Source organism: Phocoena phocoena, chromosome 17 (assembly GCF_963924675.1).
Source record: "Phocoena phocoena chromosome 17, mPhoPho1.1, whole genome shotgun sequence".
Classification (NCBI taxonomy): domain Eukaryota; kingdom Metazoa; phylum Chordata; class Mammalia; order Artiodactyla; family Phocoenidae; genus Phocoena; species Phocoena phocoena.
Genome location: NC_089235.1, coordinates 19,312,134 through 19,336,767, shown reverse-complemented (window position 1 = coordinate 19,336,767; position 24,634 = coordinate 19,312,134). Strand labels below are relative to the sequence as shown.

Here is a 24,634-nt window from a genome sequence, read left to right as displayed (position 1 = left end):
TAGTTCATTAATATCTGAAATAAAGTCTGTAACTTTATTTAAATAACTTCTGAGAGTTCACATGGAGATAAGTTACTTAATCTTTTAGAATCTACACTCTAATACATAAATTTGGGAAAATAATCTTGCCTCACAAGTTGTGAGAAATCAAATAATATACATGAAATCTAAAGCAGTGTTTCTAACACATTGTTGGTGCTCAATACATGTCATCCTTTCTCCTAGAATAAATGAAAGCAGAAAGCTTCAGGAGGGGCTATTATCTGCTCATTTATTCATGTTTTTCATTGTATTGTTCCTAACCAAGTTGTTCCCATACGGCTTTAAAAAAAAAAAATCTTGGTTTTAGCATAAGTTAAGAGCTCAGTCAGGCTGGGATTTTAACACTCCTAATGTTATTTTAAATCAATCCATACACTTTTAAATATTTATTCCTGATTTCTATTTCATCTTACATACACATCCCTTTTTAAAAGTGAGCTTATCAGATACAGCCCTGTGTAGGCCCTCTGTTTTCATCTTCATCAGCATAGTCATAAATATAGTCGACAATTAGAGTTTTAATTAGAAGATATTTTTTAGTAGTCGCTGAAAAATTAGTTTTCACAATTTAATGATCTAGTACAAAGATATTTGCTTATCAGCATTGTTTTACACTCATTATTTTGCAGAACATGACAGGGATCGGACAACGAGAATATCTAACTGGTAGGCATAATAGTAGAGTTCTAAAAAGTTTGTCTTTTAAAAATCTCAAAAGTATAATTTAGCCTTTAATTCCAGCAGATTAGTGAAAGAGGTTCAGGTAATTTGACTAAACTATTTCTTCAACTCCTAAATATTATGGTGCCAGGGTTGAAATACCACATCACATAAGTGTTTTAAATCCACCTAAACAATGTAATTCTTTGTGCAATAAATTAGCTTAAACCCTAAATCTTGAAGTTTGGTATGTTTGCAAAAATCATTGCTTTGTTTCTTTGCTTAGCTCACCATGTTCTTCAAGTGAGTTTATATTTAAGGACATAGTAGAAATGCTAGAGAAAAGTCAAGACTTCAAGTTACAATATTGAATAGAAAAATAGACACTATAGCATGTAAATTATCAACAGATTTAGGAAAGAAAAAAATTTTGATTACTCTGCTTTACTTGAAATGCCCACATTATTTTTATTAGATGCATAACATTAAAATAATAGTTAACATGTGGTCCGTTAACCTTTGAAAGCTAAAATAATGATGTTAATATTGATACTATTATATAAGCATTGAACTCTGTTTTAAGTCCACAGTTAGAATGTTTATCAATAAACTATTTTAACTAGCTATAATATTTTATTTCTGCTGTGACAACATGCACAATGTTTACTTATGTCATCAAGAATAAAATTAGGAATTGTTGGACTATTCATTCAACAATACTGACCCACTATTTATAGAGGATAAAAATTACTGTGTCTCTGGGGTACAGAGATAGATAAGAGTATTACCATTATCCAGGAGCTTATCCTTAAATTTAAAGAACTAAATATAAGGCAAAATTTAAAAATTAATATGGTTAAGTTAAAAAGGCATATTAGAGAGCATTATTTTATTCTTACCAGGAGAGTTGCAGAAAAATTCCTGGAGGATTTCACATTTAGTTAAATGCTGAAGGATCAGTAGTGTATTATGACAGATGCATAGTTTCCCCATGGTAAATAACAACAAAAATGATTATAAAGATATTAGTAATAAAAACTAACGTATATTGACCATATATTGTGTGTTTAATGTTCTTTTAAGTAGGTTATACATAATATCTCAATTAATTCTTAGAGCAATCCCTATGAGGTATTATTTGTCCCATTTTTCAGGTGAGGTAATTGAAGCATAGAAAGTTATGTAACTTACTCCAGGCCACACCCTGTAGAACAGCAGAGATAAGTAATATGGAGCAAGACTATGCAGGGTCTTAAATGCTTTTATAAGATGATTTGGTTTTCTTAAATAACGGACTTATGGAAGAGAGTAATTCCAGTAAAAATTAATGATGCACTGAAAAAGAATGGAGAGGAACAAAATGAAAAGGCTCCACTTGGAGACATGGCAATAGTACAGAAAACTGATGATGAATAGCTAAACGAGAGACAAATATAACAATTCTTATACTGACAGAATTAATGGGGCGTCCCTACTCGGGGTGGGGGGGAGGAGTGAGGAACAGAAGATGAATCTCACTATATGTGTTTACATTTCAATCACAGTATTTAAGAAGGTGTCTGTGTCTTTTGGAAAAAACTATGATCCCACAAAATTTGCTTTAAGTTTTGACATTTTTAATATATAAATGGTTACTTTTTGATTACCTACATTTTGAACCAATTCCCAGCCAATACTTGATAACTGATCATGATGTTAGTTTCTTCACCAATTGCCTCTCCAGCAGCTGTTTATGTGAGCCCCTCTTTTCTTTCCTTTTTTGGTATGATCCAGATCTCTTGCTTTCTCTGATCCCTCCTGTAATTTATCTCTCTTTTATCTGTTCCTAAACACCTACTCATTTCGTTTCTAAAAATATTTGAAGTATTTGTTGCCAATTTTTCATAATCACTCTGTATCTTTCAGATTCCTTCCTTCTAGTTTATAAATAAATCTTTTTCGAAATTTCCCTTAATATAATGTTTCTAAATATATATTGTCTGTCTCGTCTTTCACAAACAAATAACTAAATAATCAGGGTGACTCTGAAACATCTGATATAAGGGGTGTTGTTTAGATTAATGTCAAAACCCAAATTCAAAAGGCTTACAATAATTTTGTTAACTGAAAATGATTTCTAAATCAAAATAAGGATACAAAGGGGACTAAAAAAAATACTTTGAAACATGATTAATTTTAATATGTTTACAAGGAAAGAGTAAATTCACCAGCAGAAAAAAAATTACCAAAATTAACATTTTACAGTTTTTTAGTCTTAAAAGCACAATACGTTTTTCATACAAACAAATATATCACCATTATAGATACCATAATATGGCAACATTTATACACAAGGCCATTTACCATTAAGAAAATCAGTGGCAATGGTGATGCAATATATCAGTTCATGTTTGTTAAACTTTTTGCTATTATACTTCCTGGCCCGCAGGAGTATTTGCCAGGATACAATATAAATGTGTGACCCCAGTTTGAACAATACATAGAAAGCTCTGGTTGCCCATGCTTAATCCTACATTTATTATATGATCACTACAAATGTTTTCGTACCACTACTCTGACGTAATTCCATTTACTGTTAAGACCGTTCCCAAGAAATCAAACATTTTAACAGATTCACTTGGATATTAAGGAATTATTTTATACAAAATAAGTGCAATATCAGGACTTAATATTCTATATGCCTAAACTTAATAAAAGAGAAAAACTATACAGGTATTATGTGGAAAATAATTTGATATTATATGGAGTAGGTAATCATAGCATTGAACTTGGGAAAATGCAGTATGTGTTTTTTTCATTTTTAGAGTTACTATTTTTATTATTGTTTTTAAATGCACCAGATGATTTTCTGAGGAACATTCACATTCAATGTTTAGTTTCATTTTACTAGTGGCATATACAAAGCACCATATAATATAACATATGAAATGTAGAACAATTATGACTATGTAATACTGTAGAAATAACTGCTAAGAAAATATAGCAATATTTAACACAGGATTTCTAAAACCATTACATATTCATTACTTTTCCCTAAACTAATAATGTCCCATGTTTTATTTTATAGACGTAGTCTATCACAATTTATATGCATTTGACACTCATGGGGGGTTGAAAATAGTTGATATCTTCTGTACAGTAATGTTACAGTTTTATACAAACTTCAGAAATATGGCATTTGGAATAGTGTTCCTCCTCCAAGTGTTCCATTTCACACAACAGCAAATACTCTGAATGCCTTTCCTCCTGGAGGATTCTGTAAACTGCAAAAAATACACAGAGTGTATTGATGTCATCTCCATATATAATCCTTCAAACAAATCATGCTTTCTTATGACAGTCAAGAAAGCAGCTCTATGAATCCAGATGGTCAACTTTCTTAGACTACTATAATTTATAGTTATTGGAAAGCTTGAGTGAGAATGACATAATTCTTAAAATCTTGGCTGTACACAAGTTTGCTAAAAAAATGTAAGGTGCATAGTGGTAATAATAGTACTTTATATAGAACGTTATAGATTCCAGGTCATGTTTTCATATATTACCACCTTTAGTTCCAATAAAGTACAGTTAAGTGGCTCTTATGCCATTTTACTGGGGAAATTCTAAGATACAGGTTTACAACTGACCGGCATGGTTAAAAGCTAACTGCAAGTTAAAGAGACGGAGATACTTAAGAGATACTCTGGAATACTAACTTATTATTCCCTAAGTCTGACAAAATTTAAATTATATAGCTAGCATACTTATTAATATTTTAACATCTGTGGTTTCAAAAAAATCTTAGTGAGGAAATTTAATGGTCAAATCTGGAAGGTCCTAAGTATTTCTTCACTGAAATGGAAACATACACACACACAGAGCACTCAATCTCATTTCAGAAGTATTTTAAAACAGGACTTTAAAGCAATGCAAAACCATTCCTTTTACTCTTAATTAAATTATTTATATTTTATTTGACAATATTAATCAAGGTATGTTTTGCTTAAATGCCTCAAGTTAAAACTGGTTGATAATGGCATTAATCATTATTTATTCTAATCAAATGTAAGCTTTTGAAGTCCATATTTTTTCCATAAAGTATTATTCTCTTAATAATACAAAAAAGCTTTTAGAGATACACACAAATGCTAAGAGAGAGACAAAGTGCAATTTCTTTTACATATTTATTCATGTGTAAGGAAAGGGGAGAATTTTAGAAGAAGAGATGAGAATGTCACAAGTGTGCACACACAACATTACACAATAAACACACACACATACACAAGCCAGGTTTTTCATACAAGTAGACGGCTAATTGAAAGCCATTTTTATTTGTAGGAAACAAACTGACAAAGTGCCCTGGAAAGTGTCTTTTTACACAGTGATACACCGGAAAAATACACATATTTGAACTTAACAGAACTAGTTCTGAATCTGAGCTCTGAGACTGACTAGTTATATGACGTTGGGCGTATCATTTAACCTTTCTGAGCCTCAGTTAACATGTCTGTAAATTAGGGTTTAGAGAACCGACTTTGTAAGGCTACTGGTAGAGCTGAGTCAATATACTTAAAGGGCCCTCAAGCATCTGGAAAATTCATAGTAGATGTTCATAAATAATTATTATTCTCAGTTTTCTTAGGATATCATCTACCTTATAGGTTTACAATAAATTTAAGAAATATGACAGGTAAATGAAGCCACATTACTCAGTTTAGCTTATAAAACTGCATATCATACTCTATAACTCCATCTACTTTATATATTGTGTCTTTCATATATATAGACAGAGAGAGAGAAGGAGAGAGATGGGGGAAGGGTGTGGGGAGTGAGCTCTGTGTGTTTGTTTACATTTCAGTGAAGAAATTCTTAGGATCTTACAGGTTTGACCATTAAATTTCCTCACTAAATTTTTTTTAGATGTTAAAAATATGACTAAGTATGATGGCAATACAATTTAAATTTTTTCAGACTTAAGAAACGGTAAGTTAGTACTCTAGGGCATTGATATGAGCCAGCTAAGTCAGGTTGTGGAGAAGCCACCTCCTTAACAATGGCCTCCTGATACAGTCTCATCTGAAAATAGATGCTAAATACAAAGCTGTCATTTTATGAGGATGACACCCAGATGCTTATGTGGAAGGCAATCTAGGTATCCTGCATGGCACATCCTTTTGTGTCCTTTACAGAAACTTTACCATATGTGCAAACCCTCCACTGGCAATTTTGAAGAACCTAGTAAATGTTTAAAAGTTAGGGATTTAGCTGTATCTATACAAAATACATGGGACTTAATATTACTTCCCCAAGTACGAATGATTTAAAAAAAATCACTACAGGGTTTTTTTCTCTTAACTTTTATTATTACTCAATAAAGTAAGTCACATGAATTTTCTCAAACCACTGAAATATATAATACTAATGAGCCAAATACCAGATGACCTGAAAGAGTTCATTTACATCATACTAGGCATCGAACTTCCAATCAAAAAGAGAATTTGGTTCCGGGGAAAATCAGACTCATTGTTTTGGTCAAATACTTTGTCAGATAACTGGAGTAGAGAAATATTCAGTGCCTCGCTCACCTAGAAAGAGTTACATGTAAAAACTAACCTAGAAAATCCAAAAGAGGATGGAAGAAATTTCCTTATTATAAGATCAATTAACAAAAGAGTGGTTCTGACTCATAATCCGATTTTCATGTTGATTTTTATAAGCCTGCAGGAGACAGGCATCTCTGGTACTGCAGCTTCTCCCATCCCCGGAAGATCTACTATTACACAGCGTGCAAAGGAAGCACCCTGGCTCAGTCACGAAACCTCAAAGCCATGCTAAGGAGAGTTGGTTGTAAAGCCAGCATAATGGGAAAGATGATATATCTAAATACATATATGTTTATAAACATATATATCAATTTATTTACCTTTCTGAGAAGATTCCATTTTGAAAAGAAGCAGTGTAAGTCTTTCTTTTGTCCACAGGCATCACGTCAACATAACCCCCGTGATTTTGAACCACGCCAGCATGTACAGCTGCTCTGCAGATACTGGACAGCTGAAGAAGAAAGGAAAAAACCACCATCATTAGAAAACGTCTGCTGAACTTGTCCAGCCTACTCTCCTATTGGACACAAGGTCGCTGACATCTGTCTCTGTGTGGATACCCAGTGAGCAGTTACAGGATGATGTTTTGTGCATAAAGGAATGTTTTAAAAGACAAAGTTAGACGGAAGCAAGTCGCACCTGAAGGTAGATCTTAAGGGTGGCTGCAAGGATAAGATCTTTCACCAGCTAATCTGTCCAAACAGCAAGCTTTTACTACTGTCCAAGCAATAAAATGCAAATTAGCTCCTTTTATCTCTTCAAGGGCCTACTTATCACTCTTAAATTTCAGGCTTTGCTAGTTCCTACTCAGGTCACTCTGACCAAACATTCACAGGGGGGATTATCTGGACCTCATTTATATTCAGTTTTGACTTTGAGCAACTCAAACAGTTCTGTACATCTCTACAGTCCCTTTTCCAAAATACAGGCATACATTAAATGAGGAGGTTTTTCCTATTAGATAATATAACCTATGTAGAGAAAACTTGCCCAAAAGAATAAGCCGATGAAGAATAACCATCGCTTCTACCTAGATTTGCAATGTACATCACTCTGGTTTGAATGATCTGACATGAGGTACTAAGGAAGTTCTATTTTTGCATTGTACCAGTTATATAATCTGAATTGAATGGAATTTCTATAAAGGAGAAAATTGTTTCAGGTCCAACAAACGCTTTCCATTTTTTTAACACGACTGAGTTCTAGAAGTCAACGCTTTTCTTGTGGCCAATTAAAGTCTTCTGTAGATTTTGACAATTGCTTTCATCCAAATGTTCTACCAAAATTTGTCAATAGCTGAGCATAGCCTGACAAAATCCTACAAAATGAAACGCTTGAACTGTTTCAGTATAAAGCAATCTACCCCATATCCCGATGGGTCTTTTCTGAACCCACTGGTGTATTCTTTTCTTATCTCTGTGCACACGTGAGTGACCTAATGTGCTTTTCTAAGTTCACATAAGCATGTGCATCTTACGTGACCTTGCTTTATTACTGTGCTCTGAACTCTGTGGCATCAGTCAGTATTTATTAGATCAGAGAGACCGAATGCCAAGCTGTCTAATACTTTTCATGTTTTTGCTATATCACAAAATACCACACATCCAAAACCCCATATCCTTACTCTGAGGACACATTTTATTCACCATTTAAAGTCCCTCACTGAATTAATATTTGTGTCCGATATGGTTCATAACAGATGGAATTAAAAATAACTGTACACTTTTCAGTATTTATCCTGTTCTGTTAAAAGGTTATCATCAGCACTTTTCCCAAGGCAATAAAAGTGCTTAGATATAACATTCACTAAATCCAAGCACTTAATATGGTTTGAAACTATTGTTTTGCCCATAACTATGCAGTCAGCAGGCATTACGATTTGAGTTCAAAGGTCAGAAGAGATTTTCTTTTCCTACGCACACATTATAAGAACTAATATACCACGAAAAGAAAAAACTATATCTGTGAAAACAGTGGAACATTTTTAATGAATGCAGAAATTAATTTCATCTGTCATCAATGAGAAATAAACGCTCAAAGCAATAGAATGTACAAGTTGTAACTCTATAAATGGAAAGAGAGAAAGAGAGAAAGGTGGGGGAGAGAGGGAGATTGATAGATTGTTTCTCATTTTTCCATATCTTGTATTTAAATGGATAATGTATTTTGTAAGGGATGGGAAGATTGCTTAATTAATGGCTGAATCTCTGATTCTGTACTTAGCACATAAAAAATATACATTTCCAACTTGTTCTGCATAGTAATACAAAATTTCTTACCCCATTTCACTGAGATAGAAAGATAAAATGATCTCAGGATATAAGTTCAAATAAAAACCTGAACTCTAGCAAAGAGATGGCTTATAGGTACAGAAGTGTATAGGGTATTTTGAAAGATTTTCACCAGACATGAGTAAAATTAAAGGTTTTTTTACTTAAGGGGACAACCTGGGAAGAATGATTTCTTTGGAAATCTCTGATGATTCTAGATTTCCTCATTCATATATATTTATTAATTTTTTAAAAACAAATATTTATGTTTCAAGGTGTTTGCCAAATGTCTGATATCACTGCGTACTCTAAGTTCTGTTAAAGCAGGAACTAGGCCTGTCTTGTTCACAGCTTGGCACATGTAAAATTGTTGATGAAAAAATAATGCATAATTTGCCCAGCTGCTGCCTTCAAGAAACTTAAAAATTAATAAAAGAGGTGGGGAAACAATCATAATGCCTAACAGAATCAGTTAAGGGCTAAATAAAAGGAAAAAACAAAGTAATAGGGTTAAAGAAAAGCAACACCGGGCTTCCCTGGTGGTCCAGTGGTATAAGAATCCACCTGCCAATGCAGGGGACGCGGGTTTGAGCCCTGGTCCGGGAAGATCCCACATGCCACGGAGCAACTAAGCCCGCGCGCCACAACTACTGAGCCTGAGCTCTAGAGCCCGTGAGCCACAATTACTGACCCCACGTGCCACAACCACTGAAGCCCGCGTGCCTACAGCCCGCGCTCCGCAACAAGAGGAGCCACGACAGTGAGAAGCCCGCGCACCGCAACAAAGAGTAGCCCCCGCTCGCCACAACAAGAGAAAGCCCGCGCACAGCAACAAAGACCCAACACAGCCAAAAACTTTAAAAAGTAAATAAATATATATATAAAAAAAAAAAGAAAAGCAACACCATACTTGGGTTAGGAGAACCAGCAATACACTTCACAGAGCAAGTGGCAATAACTCAGAAGGTAAAGAATGACCATGATGTTCACAGAAAAATTAGAAAAAGCATGTTTTCAGAGACAAGAAGATAAGCACAAATTGTGAGGACTACCAAATTAAGATACCAACAGGACATTGAAATTGCAGATAAGAATACTGCAAACCTGGAGCTGGGAGAGAGACTTAGATTCGGAGAATAATTTTAACGGTAAAGCTGAACTGAAAAACAAAAAAACCTGAACCCGAAATGAATTCACCAAGTGGTGGTAATACTCACATTTCGGGACTCTTCACAATTGTATTTCCATAGTATTCTACTGAATAAGTACATCAAGAATATATTTCTTTTGGAACTCTTTGGATTAGATATTGGTAGTGGTTTCCAAATGTCTGCCACATAAAATCTAAACTTATCAGCATGTATTTAGACTCTCCAATTACATGTTTCAAGAGCTGGATCCCTCCCTCCATCCCTCACACTAAGTTGGCTGCAGCCCCTTTTAGCTTCAAATCTCACCAGCTCAGATACAAGCAAACCTACAAGTCATGCCCACTTTCAGCTCACTTGCTCTCACCTCATCTCCATGTCTTTGTAAGTGCCATTCACCCCACCTAAAATGTGCGCTAATCCTCTTTACCAACCCACACTTGAAACCTGGATCAGAAAGCACTTATCGGCCCTGAAGCCATCACAGCTAATCTTCCTCGTCCAACCCCAGTCCTGGCATCCATAACAATACACCCTCAACTGGTTTCCTTTTGTATGTATTTTAATGATTACCTGGTTTTGATTCTATGCTACTTGCTAAATGCCCATTTGGCAGTGGAGATATTGTTCATACATTTGACAAACTCTTAATTATCCAGTCTATACTTCAAGTACTGAAGAACCAAAAGGAAGGTTAAAGAAAAGTAAAATGCTTTTTCCTTCCCAAGGATGCATCCAAGCTATTTCATTTAGTATCTGATATAAGAGATATAGATAGGATATGAAGAAAAATTTAGTTAAGATAAATGATTATGCATGCATATTTGCATATAGATATTTAGTTTTTAGTGTGACTGATGATTGACCTTTCCGAGAATATGTATATCAACACAGAATCTGTTCCTTTTTCTGTATATAAATGTACATATATACATTTAAACACGTGTGCATGCATATAGATAGATACTGAGAGCTGCATAAATTAGGGTACTTACATCAGAATAAATTCGAGTTCCAATTACACGAGCATAATGTGGATTTGCCTGCATACAGTTCCGAGGACAATATACTCTAAAAAATAAATATATACTTACAAATATTAAGTAGCTGGTTATTTCAGTCTTTCTTATTAGTAAGATCATAGACATGCATACACAAAAGTAAACTCAGCATTCTAAATCTCACTCATTATTTTTTATTGAAGTATAGCTGATGTACAATATTATATGTTACAGGTATACAATATGGTGATTCAGTTTTTAAAAGGTTATACTCCATTTATAGTTAGTATAAAATATTGGCTATATTCTGTGTTTTACAATCTATCCTTGCAGCTTATTTTATACCTAATAGTTTGTACCTCTTAATCCTCTACCCCTACACTGTACCTCCCCACTGGTAACCACCAGTTTGTTCTCTGTACCTGTGAGCCTGTTTCTTTCTTGTTATATTCACTAGTTTGTTGTATTTTTTTTTTTAGATTTCATATATAAGCGATACCATAAAGTATTTGTGTTACTCTATCTTATTTCACTTAGCATAATGCCCTCCAAGTCCATCCATGTTGTTGCAAATGGCAAAATTGCATTCATTTTTATGATTGAGTAGCATATATATATATGTATATCTACACATGTTTTCCTTCTGAAATAGGTCAGTTGTACAATCCCGGCAGTAAGCACAATTGCTTCTGCTTACTTTACCTACTTCCAGCTTTTGGCACAGATGTGTTTCTTTTCTCTTGCTTTTTCTTTAAAAAAAAAAAAAAAGCTTAGCCAGGAAGCTTTCTAATTTGGGGATCCAAAGCAGAAAGAAACATCAGGAAGTATCTCTCTCTCAGTATCTGGGAATTTGGTACCCAATATGACTGCAGAATTTAGTAAACATATAACTTGGAAAAACTGAATCATTGTCTGCCACAGACATCTCATAGTTTCTTTTCTCTATGTTCACATCTTTGGTATCTCATCCAATTTCATGGCTTTGATTATCATCTATAAACTATTGATTTCCAAATTTGTATCTCTAGTTGGGACCTCTTCTCTTAATTCTAAATTTGTATGTCCTATTGCTTACTGAATATCTCCACGTAGACCTAATAAATATCTCAAATTTAGCATATTTGAAACCAAATTCCTAATCTTCTCATCCAGTCCGCAAATATCTTCTTTCTGTAGGCTTCCGACAATAAATGTCAACTCTGTTATTCAGGTGCTCAGGCCAAAAAAAACCTTTATTCTATCCTTAACTCCCTTCCTTACCTCAACCTTATATTCAACCCAATTTCTATTCGTTGTACACTGAAATAAAATCAGAGCATCCTTAAGCACCTCAATCACTGTAACTCTGGGCTCTATCTTCCAATATCTAGCTCACTGCAATAGGCTCCACTATGGTCTCCCTGCTTCCGATTTTGTCCCCTCCAATCTATTTTGCCACACACTTACACTGAAGAATACAAGTCTAATCATATCATTCTTCTGCTCCAAATATTCTAGTGGCTTTCCATCTAATTCAGAACAAGTGACAGGATCCTTATAATAGCCAATAAGCCCTGAGTATTCTGTCTTCCCATTTCCTCTCTGACATTATATCCTACCCCTCTTTCACTTTCTCACCCAGCTCCTGTCACACTGGCCTAATAGTTATTCTTCAAACATACAGAATAATCTCATCCTCAGGGCCTTTGAGTTTATCTTTCCCTCTGAATGGAATGTTCTTTCTCCAGATATCCTACTCCCTTCCTGATACTTTAGCTCCTTTTTTCAAAGTTTCCAAAAGTTCTTTTATTTAAACATAGGGTCCAATTATCAGTGTTCAGTCAGTCACATGATATTTTTAAAAATTTACTCCCAGAGTTTAAGAAACTGCCAAGTGGCACTTATTTAAATTGATTGGCTCTTCTGGATTCACATACACACACACAAGTACACACACTAAACGGAAATCAAAGCTAAGACTGGAAAAAACATAATTCATTCTACATAGTAAATCAGAGTCTCAACAAAATGACTATATGAAAATCATTGTTTGATAAAAGTATCAATTAGTTTCCTAAAAGTATTCTTAAAAAAAAAAAACAGGGCTTCCCTGGTGGCGCAGTGGTTGAGAGTCCGCCTGCCGATGCAGGGGACACGGGTTCGTGCCCCGGTCCGGGAAGATCCCACATGCCGCAGAGCGGCTGGGCCCGTGAGCCATGGCCGCTGAGCCTGCGCGTCCGGAGCCTGTGCTCCGCAACGGGAGAGGCCACAACAGTGAGAGGCCCGCGTACCGCCAAAAAAAAAAAAACTTCATTGCAACTACCTTTACCAATTGAAGCCGATCTTCCTCAATACAGTTTTTAAGAAATGGCTACATTTCTTATTTAAATTTCATGTTCCTAAAATTTGTATAACACAGTACACTTTAGCATCTAAACCAGAACCACTTAAATATAAGTAATAAATGAATGAGTTTTTATAACTTTGAATTAAAGGTTGATTTTTATAAAAAATGTCTTCTGTAGGAGGAAGGGTGTCCCCATTGACTATAAAAATTTATTTTTGCATTTGAGAACTGCTGCGCATTCATTGCCCACCCTATGGCGATAAAACCAGCTGTTCTGCCCTTAGGATCATGCTGTGCACGCTCTACCTCAACCATATTTAGCACTTGGTCTGTGGAAGGCCAAGATCAATAGATTCAAACTGAGTTCATTTCTTCGTAGGTAAGTTCAGGTCAAAGAAAGACTGCAGGAGCATTTTGCTTGCCTAAGTTCTAGTCTCTGGTTTTAACACCTTGTTATATATTTGTGAGAATGTAGATAGTGATCTAGTAAACATTCCTTCGTCTACAACTTCCGTTATGCTTTGAATAAAAATGCTGACACATTTTAACAGTACCTGCCTTTACATCTAATCATAGGGAAGGGGGCTGCTTGGCCCTGATGTGATCCATTAAAGAGTCATGCAATGACCAGACAAGTGCCTGACGTGCGTAACTTGTAACTTACTGGGTGGCCAAGCCTCATAAAGCTGTAGGGGAATGAACATGTGATTCTTTCTTTTAAATGCTAAAATAAAGATTTTTGTGGAGACAAAAAAAAACAACAACACACACACACATATTTTTTGGAGAAACTACACTAGGAGTGCCTAGAGTGCATGCAGTTTGTGGTGTCCATTGCTCCCTGCTGCTAGCAGTTCAAGATGATACATCTTCTGAGTCCTAGAGACACCAGAATCTCAGGCAAAAGCAGTTATCCAGGGTAAAAGGCCCCCTGTTTACAGGTTAAAAACGGAGAAAATCTAGAAAACAGTACCTGGGGCAATGTGAAGCAGGCTTATGAAAAGGACAGAGCTGTTCCACAGTTGTTTCACAAGTGACAGCCTGAACTGAAGAATTCAAACACAGAACAATAAGCAAATCCTTTAGAAAGAATAATGTGCAACAGAGTGGTAAGAAAATAAGACGAAAAAAGTGCTAACCTGTTACTTTAGAGACTGTGAAGGAATTAGCAGACTGATACTTGCTGAAGATAAAAACATAAAAATTTCAATCATCAACATCTTACATGCATCAACATAAATTCTTATATTTTTTAAGTCTATGAATGTTTGATTTTTTCTTAAATGTTCTTATTTAATGTATTGCTGCACAATGGGAAAAACTATAAATTTGTACATTCTTAATGAAACTAGAAAATTTAGAGTGTTAGCATGATCTTTATAAGCAAAAGGGTTCAACTTTGAATTCTATATCTAGACATGTAGCAGTATAAGAATTAATCATCTGTTTTATGCTAAATTCATATTACGTTCAAGTATGAGCCAAATAAATACCATTCTTGATATCAAAGAAAGATCTCTTTTCATTATCAATCTCAAAAACTTATACATAATAGCATAAAATAATACACATTTGTATCTATATATTTTTTCCTATTAAAATTAAAACTCTCAATACACTCATTCCCTGTTACCACGGAAACAAACAATTTAATCTTTCAAAATAGTCAATACAAGGGCTACTAAATAATAAGTACCTTAAAGGAATATGCATCATTCATTTTTTTGTTCCCTCTAGTATCTAGTAAAATGTCTACAATAAATGAATGAATTCCTCCTTACATGTTTTATTAAAAAGCAAGAATATAAGAATAGGTATTTTAATTGGTTTATCTATACCCAGGCTTTCATAAAAAACATCTATTGCAAAAGGTAATGCTTATTTGTGATGGTACTTTAATATGACACACACACATTTCAAGAGAGTTTATATAATAAACAATTAAAAATACAAGTTAAAAGAAAAAGGTAAATAATAGGAAGTAAATGTTCTTTAATGCAACACCCAATGTTTGGCTTACCAAAGCTAAAAACTAATATTTATTATTTATTTAAGATAAGTATCTGCTGAGTGAATAAATTAATCAATAAGTGTTTCTGTAAAGCTTTTACTTAAGAGATTAATCACTAATGGCTAAAAACCACACATCAGGCCTTTGAATAAAATTGTATACAGAGGGCATCATTCCACCAATTTACAAGGATTCTTAAGAAATTCTTTCTTATCATTATGAATTCTATACTGTGGAGTTTCATGCAACTGTTCAGTTACAAAGGAAGGGAGACTATCGTATTTCCTAAGAAAAGGCATTCCATTATGAGGTTCAATAATGTCTATTATTTTACATACGAGAAAGAGAAACTACAAAGATATTTCAAAAGCCTAGATTTTTCTACTTTCTATAGATTATATATGAAAATATGTTGTTTTATAATAATACATTTAGTATATTTAATATGACAAACATTTCAAAAGTTAATCAATGCTTTTATACTGGGTCAAATTACATTTTAACAGACAAAAGAAAGGTGACATAGTGTATTACATATTTAGAGACTTTGCAAAATGCTCTGTTACCTAGTAATCTATCTTATTAACAAAGTTACTGTTGCATGAAATAAATAATTCTCCCAAACAGGGCAGGAAGAATATGCAAATCAATTAGCCTTCTCAGGCACTTTTTATCATAGCTGAAAAATGTATTGCTTCACAATGGGAAAAACTAAATTTGTACATTCTTAATGAAACTAGAAAATTTAGAGTGTTAGCATGATCTTTATAAGCAAAAGGGTTCAACTTTGAATTCAGGTACTTTTCCTTACTTTTGCCCATGGAAACTGTGTAGTTGAAATGAACTTTGAAAATTACCTTCTCTCTTTATAAACTAAATTCTTCTATGCTTTGCTCTGAATGAATGTAACTTATTGTTACAACTTAAAATCTCTGGTCCAAAAGATTATTTAGGTACTTACCCAACTGTTTGAACACCATTTCTATTGGATTTGATGAAATAATGTTTTCTTCCTTGTCTAGTGATATCCACCCAACCACCATCATTGTCTATTATACCATAATGAATTGCAGCTCTACAGATGCTGGATTGCTGGGAGAAAAGGAAGGGATAAAAGGATGTTAAAATGATAAGAATTCTACATAGGATACAACTTGTTACTATGTATGACTTTAAACAATTCTGAGCAAAATAGCTATACATATATAAATTGTTATTTTTCCCATTAAAAAACCAAAATATTATATGAAAGGATCCTATCCTCAAATAATGACATTTATAATACCTACCATTTCATAATGTACACTGCCAATAACTTTAGCTTTACTATCCAAACAGCCAGCAGGGCATTCATATCTAAATAAAAGAAATGGGGAACAAAATTTAGCTTCTCTGAATGTCCATATAAAATGAAAATATTTTTTATATCTTGCCAGTTAATTTTGAGAGTAATAATAAATATTACCTATTGCAGGTTGTGCCTTTGCACTGGTCTCTTAATCTTACTTCGCAAGAAACAATTTGAGCTAAAATTTAGAGAATAATAATAATTTAGATGATGCAACAGCTGCTCTAATTCATCCCATACAGTCTAATGCCAAGTTTTTGCCATTCTAAAAATGTTCAGATTAATAAAATATAGTTGAATATGCCAGCAATGTAAACTTTAAAATGTAAATAATGCGGAGATCTTACACATTTGCTGTGTGCTTATGACTTCGTTTCTGTTACTATCATCTGCTATTGTCCGGATGTGGGTGTCATGGACTTGTGATTGCTGCCGTTCAATTTCATTTGTTTCTTCTTCTTGAGGAGGGTAATAGCTATCTGATCCTTCTGTTAGAGAGAATGGATTTAGGAAATACGAATCCATCTTAAATGTGCACAAATTACCCATGATACACCTTTATATGCCTGTTTAACACTGAAAGCTACTAGAAAAATCAGTACTGTATATTGGCACAAGTTTTGGCTTAAGGTGGTGATCTTACATACTGCATTGGAATAAATAAAACAGACGCATAAACCTTTGAGCCCTTGACTCATTTATGCTAACATTAAATGGAATCATTTCTAAACTTTGCTTATATTTTAAAGTGGTATCAGTGATTACCTTTCATGATGACATCATGAGGTCTACACAGTGATCTAATGAAGTCGGGCTTAGTGAATTTGAATTTGTTTTCTCAAATGAAATCATATTTTCAGGAGGATAACACTTAAAATTTTCCAAAGGATCACATTTAAAATTCTCCTGAAAGGAAATTCAGCCTAAGAAGGATTGACATGCCCTTGCTATTTACCACAATATCAGTTTCCATGGAAAGGTTTCTACTGCAGAAGGAAATTCAATGTGCAGAAATTTAAACTTAACAATGGAAAATATGCAAACTTTGAATTTAATATTTTTTCCAAGTTGGCTTGTATTAAGGGCTTGACAGGGGCACATTTTGGAAATGTGGTTATTTGCATGTATGTCTAAGAATTCAGAATCTAGAAAAAGGAAGTATGAATTCAGAGGAAAGTCAGCTTTAGTAAGACACTGTGGTCATTGACAATGGAGCAAGCAGGTTGGAGGTTTGGGGGATGGAAAACAGACTCAGGCATAATGAAAAAAGCTTTCAGGAATTAAAAATGGCTCATATTACACAGTGAACTATATCCTTACTTCTTGTCTACTTATTATAGCTAGTGAGCACTCAATCATTAAGGAAAAAAGATATCTCTCTATAAGTACTGAAAAGTGGCTGCATTTACACATATTTTCAAATACACCTGGTCTACATTATTCTTCATTTAGTCATCATTAAGAACAAAGTAGTACAAGAGTGTAAAAATGTTCACTTGGATGCCCAATAAAAAGCATGACTTTCACAAAGCTTTGTCAGGTAAGTTTTATCTTCATGTGTTACAAAAAGGACATCATATTTATATTTATTTTTGAGGACATCCAGTACATTTGAGACAGTATTTTTTACAACAGTTTTATAATACTATTATATATATATATTTTTGTTGTTGTGGTTATTTTGGCATGACAAATTGTATACTCTGCAGTAAGAAGCAGAGAATTAGTATAATTCATTGGGCATGGTTCAGTAAGATTCATGGATAGGTATTTAGGCAAAAACTCTTAAAGTGCTTAAAATAGTGTTAAACTGCTAAATTCTTCAGAAATCATGACATTTATGGAAATAATTCTAGTCAACACTATATCAAGATGGCTTTTAAGAATGAAAATATACTTGTCACTCTGGGATAATTTCAAAGTAGAATTAAGTGGTTATCTGGAATAATCATGAAACTTTCCTTTAAATACATGTTGGTATAATAGACTTATTAATATTATAAATTTTAAAAAAATATTTTAAATGACTTCTAAATATTTGAAATAGAGTTCTAGAAACTTTTCATGTAATAATTAAATGTGCTTTGGGCTTTCAAACACAAATTAATGCAGAAGTTGGATGAAAATATAAATCAAACTGAATATTACAACACAGTATCACATACCTTTGTAGCACAGATTTTCTCTACAGCCTCCTCCAAAACTAGGTGGGCAAGCAGAACAGGGCCGGCCATGTTTGTAGGGGGCGTGGCCCCACCAGTTTCCCCTTCAAAAGATAATCCACTCCATTAAAAGGTGGTCTATTTTTAGTTTTTTGAGAAACCTCCACACCGTTTTTCTACAGTGGCTGCACTAATTTACATTCCCACCAACAGTGGACAAGGGTTCCCTTTTCTCTACATCGTCACTAACACTTGTTATTTGTGTTCTTTTCAATGATAGCCATTCTGACAGATGGGAAGTGATGTCTCATTGTTACTAAGTTTAAACATACACTGCTACCTCGTTCTTTTGAAAATATTCTAAATAATGCGTTATGTATATTGCTAAAAACTGAAAAACCAAACTTCTGCAAAACACTAGCCTCTGCTATGGAATATTCATCTATATCCCATTTGTTTTAATAAAAACAGATTTTAGACGTAGATTTGACCCTAAGTTCAGTTGTACAATATTTTCAATGTAATTATTTGAAGGGTCTTTACATAGGTGAAAATACATTTCTCAGTCTATAGTTTCTCATCTCTAATAAACCAAAATTATTAAACATTTACACAATATAGTAGTGCAATAAATAAAACTGAAGCCCTAAAATATGACTCCTATCTTTACAAAGATTATATTTTCAATTTTCATATTCCTTTTAAGCACCAATTTTACACATCAGGCAACCATAATTGTTGCCATATGACATAAACTCAGTTAAAACAATGCAGTTTACTCAATAATACACACTGAAAATAAGGGAAAAAATCAAGAATATAAAGTTATTTTTATGTTGTTAAGAAATACTTACATATGAAAGTAGTGTTTTGTTTACTTACTTTGGGGAATAATTGCACACCAAGTAGACAGCTTTGGGCCATATCTGCCCCCAGATGTTCATGTTATGGCACAAATTAATGGCACAGCCTATTCTGCTACTTGTTGCCCACACCACCTACATTAGAGAAAAGAAAGGCTTAGAAAAAGTAGGCTGAGATGAAGTAAGACAGCAACATATCTGAGAGAAAATGCATAAAAGTGAACTGGAGAACCCACAGTTACTATTCAAAAGGAAATGAGGCAATGTCAGAAACAATATTTTTCCTGACACTTGGGGAAATACTTAATTTAACTTAAAAAAAAAAAGAGATACACAGGTATATAACTCTATCCAGATATAAGACATAAACATCTTAGTTATTACTAAATAATTCAAATGTTACATCCTCACAATCCTAGATGCCGTATTAATTTTCCTGTGAAGAAACTTACCTACCAAATGAACAGAATTTCTCATCTTAAAGCAGAAAGTACTGGAGCAAAAGTTTAGGTGTTCAAATTTCTTATACAATGTGACATTTTCACTGTGCCACTGGCTATCAGGGAGTCCAATACTGATCTTAATCTTGTCCCATGCAAAGGCATACAGAACCATTTGCTTTATAGTCACTAATAATCAGTCATAGAAATTCTAGAAACTCAGATCTGTAGTGAGCTTTATCTAGTCAAATCTGCCATTTGTTGTTTGATTTAGAAGTTTTAGAACATGTCCAGTACCCAATCCAAACACTGAAAATTTAAAAACATGATAAATGCTGCACACATGTGAATATTGAATGCCGTGGTAAATAAAACCATATTTTTATTTTTTGAAAATAAAAAAATTGACATCTGAATTTGAAGATGGTAAATTTCTTCCCTTTTGCATTTACTGGGGTCATATTAAAGTATTTTATATGTAAAATCATTGAAATAATATTTTTAAGGAAATGTCTGTACTTTTTTCGATAATTATTCTTGTTTACAAAAATTTATAAGCTTGTTCTACATAAATCAATATTAATATATTTTTAATAACCATATAAACGACATAAGGAAGGCAAATGTTCAGTATCCTAAGTTCTCCCACACACACACACACACAAAAACTTTGTTAGTTTACACGAACTCAAATTAAACGAATAAAGTGTAATATACCCAAAACATACCTGTGTATAATGAGTACATACAGGACCAGAACATCTGAATGGACAATACGGGTTGCACTCATGTTCATATGGGTAGCTAAAGTCTTTGACTTCATCATACCATGCTTGTACATGAAATGTTGGGGGTCTATATCTATTTGAAAGAAAATAACCACAAAAATCAAGTAAGGCTGGAGAAAATATAAAACCAAATATTGCCAAAAAGATTGATGAAGTTGGGTAGAGAGGCAGTTTTGGGTAACTTATTAATATTAAATACTTTTGCACTTTACATTACTAATATATCAATTACTTGAAACAAAAATAAGTTTAAAATACTACTGATCATTCTGGCAGGATATTTATTTTTTATTTGTCTTGGTGTGACTGCTTGTTTTCCTTTTAGGCACTAAGCCTTTGAAAACTTACAATGATGAATTAGTAAGTATTTCATTTCAAGCTCTTATGTTTTCAGAAACAAGAAGTTGTATTTTAAGCTACCTTCCCCAATGTGCTCCCAAATTCTGTCCAATTGATGGAAGCATGCTTGCAGGTCCATGTTCCCACAAACAAGTTTCAGCCCAGGATTCTGCAGATCTTTCCAGTTCTACATCCCATGTCTACAATTCAAAACAAAAACAAAATACAGACACGAACAGATAATGTATATATACAGTTTGGATATTTCTTTAGAATATAGTGTTACTCGGTTCTTATGTTTTCTCCCTTCTTCTTAGCAAAGTCAGCATCTTAGTCTGGGTTCTCTCCATCTCTCATATAGATTTTTGCACTAGCCTCCTAATTAATCTCCTTTCATCCACCTCTCATCCCTCCAATCTGCTCTACAAGTGATTAGAATTACCTAAGTGGACACAAATACGCTTAAGTGATTCCTCTAACCGCATCCAACAAATCTCTGTATACTGTTCCCTGTCATAAAACATGTTATTCCTTGCTTTTGCTGGCATCGTTTCCTCTGCCTAAGACTTCCTTCTCCCAATTATTTGTCAAACAGCCTCTAACTCTTACTTCACAATACAGCTTTATGTAATACATTCTTGACACATTTTCAGTTCTCTTAGAAGTAAGCTATTCCCTACTTTGGGCTCTTAAAGCTTTGTTATGCTCCTTTGTTTAGCAGCTATTACACAGCAGTGTTAGTATTCGTCTATATGTCTCTTTCATGGGACTGTGAGTTGCTTGGGGGCAGTTATTTAACTCACGCTGGTACCTTCGGCCTATTATCTGTGTCTGCCATATGGCAAGGTGATTAATAAACATTTGCTCAATACATGAATGGTTAATGAATCTGTATCCTATAAAATATAAATGCATTTTTGTGTACAAAATTCAATAATATTAATTCATATCTTAAAAATAATTTATAAAGTGATATTTAAAATTATATTACTGAAATAATTTCATACATCCTGGGTTTAATATTCAATTTGTTAATTTGAAAATCAGGCAGTATAGTGAGTGTGGTGGTAAAAACAAAGAGCTGGATAGAACTGGACTCAATATTGGCACAATTACAGGATTCTGGGCATGTTAAGAGGGTAGAAAAATAGTCCTGGAACTAGAAAATGAGGACACAACCTAAGGTGATAGCAGTGAGACTGGAGAAAAGCAGACAGTCTGAAATAATGTTTAGGAATTTAAATTCGTAGAAGTTGATGGATGACTGAAGGAAGGTGGTGAGGGGGAAAAAAAAAAAGGGTGAAGACTGATGAGGTTACCAAACTGTGAGAAAGAAAAACAGAAAGAGAAATAGATTGTTGTAATAGAAGTGTATGTCTATTCACTTCAATGCATATTTCAAGGATGATGTGTGAGGTGTCTGTGATACATGCAGTATATATGTCAAGTAGAAAGTGGAATTAGATGACTGGGGTTCTGGGGAAAGAAATACACTCTGAAGATACGGATTTTGAAGTTATTCACTCAGAGATGAATTTCTTCAGGAAGATGATACAGAATGAGAAAAGAAATGAAAAGAAAATTCTGGGGTTATCAAAATTGAAGGGGAGAAAAAAACAATGAGTTAGTAAGATGAACTAGGGAAAATGGAATCAGAAAGGTTAAGGGAAAACTGAAAGAGAATTAAATTATAAAAGTGACAGGACAAGAGATTCCAGGAGAAGAGAGTGGGCAATTAAGGTCAAATGTTACAGAGAAGTCAAGGAAGATGAGGTCTGCTAGGTGCTAATGCATTGTTAAGAGCAATTTCAGATCTGTCCTAGGAAGAAAATCACAGCACAGAAGGCTAATAAGTGACTGGAAAGAGAAAGTGGAGAAGGCAAGCGGGAGTTACTTTGTTAATACTTTAGAGAGGAAGAAGAAAGATGGGCAGAAGCCAAAAAAGATTTGATGCCAGGCTCTAGAGAGAATTTTACTTTCTTTGATTTTTAAAGGATGGAAGAAACCTAATCAAGACTATAGGCCAAATGGACAAGACACTAGAAAGAAGCACCAAAAAAAAAGTATGTGTGGGGAAGGGACGTTTCTTCACTCTTCATATAATCTTTTTATATTAAACATTCCTCCTCATTCACTTGTGGATCTGAAATACATAAAATCATGCTTTCAAAGCCAAAAAGTAAAATGTATACAAAATTAGGGTAAGTATATTTTCGTTATAGTGCATCTTTATTATCTAGCAAAAACACACACACAAAAAAGTGTATTTACATGCCACTAAAAAATTAACAGCAGCAGAAGTATCCGGTTTTCATAAAAACTTGAATTTCACTTTGAATTAATATCAAATGTTCAAGATGACTGATTTTGTGATACAGACATCAGTAAGTATTTATCAGGCAAGCACTTTATTCGCCAAATACAAGCATACTATTAATTAAATTCATTATTTAAGTTAGACCTAATTTTTATAATTACATATTATGTAATACGCAAAGGCATAATTCAACTTGCTGTCATTATATCCCCAGACAAATTAGGTAAGAAACAAAGAATTTGGCTGAAGTCCCAGAAAATGAGTAAGATGCTGATTTCCTTTTGTTTTCAGAAGGTTGGAGAGATGGTCATCTCTCAAAAGCAAACATGTTCCAAAGTAGAGTTCCCTGGAAAGTAAGTTGTCCTTAAGAGACAATCAAATTTTTGTTTTCAATCTTGGAAATCAGGTTCTCATATAATACTTTAGTCCTAAGCATAGTGAAACTATACTTATCCACAGGTTTCTAATCTAGCAACACAGCAATCTCATAGTCAAAGAGCAGCCGGGAACCAGAACGTAAACGTTCCTAGATGGAAAAAAAAAAAAAAAAGCCTTGAAACAACTGGGATGGTTTTAAAACACTCTTCCCACAAAGGGTGGAGTTGAATTCCCTCCCCTTCACTTCAATTTAAGCTAGATAGTGATTCCCTTGCAACAAACAGAATGGCGCTGTGAGACTTCCCAAGCTAGGTTAGGAAATACAGACTCTATCTGATTCTTTCTCTTTTAAAGACACACATCTTAAAAGACCTGAGTCCACAAATTAGGAGTTCAGCTACCCTAAATAGGTAGCTGAAAAAAATAAGATGGAGAGACCACACAGAGACAGACAGAGATGCAAGAGGAGTTCCCACTGTCTGAGTTTTCCTAGCCCAGTCAAGAGATCTGTGAGTTTGCACGTCCAGGTCACTGCAAACAAGTGAGAGACCCAGAGCAAGAAACTCCACCAAGGGAGTCCTTAAGACCCTTATTCAAGGTCAATTTAGTCTTGTTTTACACACAATTCTACAACTTTAGGTGTCAGTTTTTCATACGAAATTGAAGATGGATCGTTTTTAGAGAAGATATACAACCATTTCCAAATTCACAAATATGCTGTATTTCCAAAGTTTGTTTATATATCTGTCGTGCAGAAACTGGAAAAAAAAATCTAAGACATATCATTAAAATGCTTTAAGCTATGTTTTCTTATTTGTAAAATGTGTCAGTTGAGATAGACGATAACTCAGGTCCCTCTGAGTTATCAGTTGTTGAGTATATATTATGGATAAGTTGTTTTATAGCATAACTTGTCTTCTATTTAATCCATTAAAAATGGGGGGTGGAGCATATAA

At 33.9% G+C, this 24,634-nt stretch overlaps 1 protein-coding gene across 2 annotated transcripts in view; it reads right to left on the bottom strand.

Annotated features, from left to right (window-relative positions):
- Positions 1-2,856: 2,856 nt before the first annotated feature.
- CRISPLD1 (cysteine rich secretory protein LCCL domain containing 1) overlaps positions 2,857-24,634 on the bottom strand; it is a 43,951-nt gene continuing 22,173 nt past the window's right edge. The window contains exons 3-15 of one of the 2 annotated variants that reach the window (XM_065895031.1): positions 21,065-21,183; positions 20,585-20,717; positions 19,436-19,551; positions 18,557-18,657; positions 16,739-16,879; positions 16,509-16,569; positions 16,333-16,399; positions 16,005-16,135; positions 14,172-14,215; positions 14,006-14,078; positions 10,701-10,776; positions 6,608-6,738; positions 2,857-3,965 (exon numbers count right to left, since the gene is read on the bottom strand). In XM_065895031.1, the coding sequence (XP_065751103.1) occupies positions 3,914-3,965; positions 6,608-6,738; positions 10,701-10,776; positions 14,006-14,078; positions 14,172-14,215; positions 16,005-16,135; positions 16,333-16,399; positions 16,509-16,569; positions 16,739-16,879; positions 18,557-18,657; positions 19,436-19,551; positions 20,585-20,717; positions 21,065-21,183 (1,245 nt within the window). In that variant the 3' untranslated portion in view covers positions 2,857-3,913. Of the gene's footprint in view, positions 3,966-6,607; positions 6,739-10,700; positions 10,777-14,005; positions 14,079-14,171; positions 14,216-16,004; positions 16,136-16,332; positions 16,400-16,508; positions 16,570-16,738; positions 16,880-18,556; positions 18,658-19,435; positions 19,552-20,584; positions 20,718-21,064; positions 21,184-24,634 lie in introns of those variants that run through there. The other variant, XM_065895032.1, reaches the window with a different exon arrangement.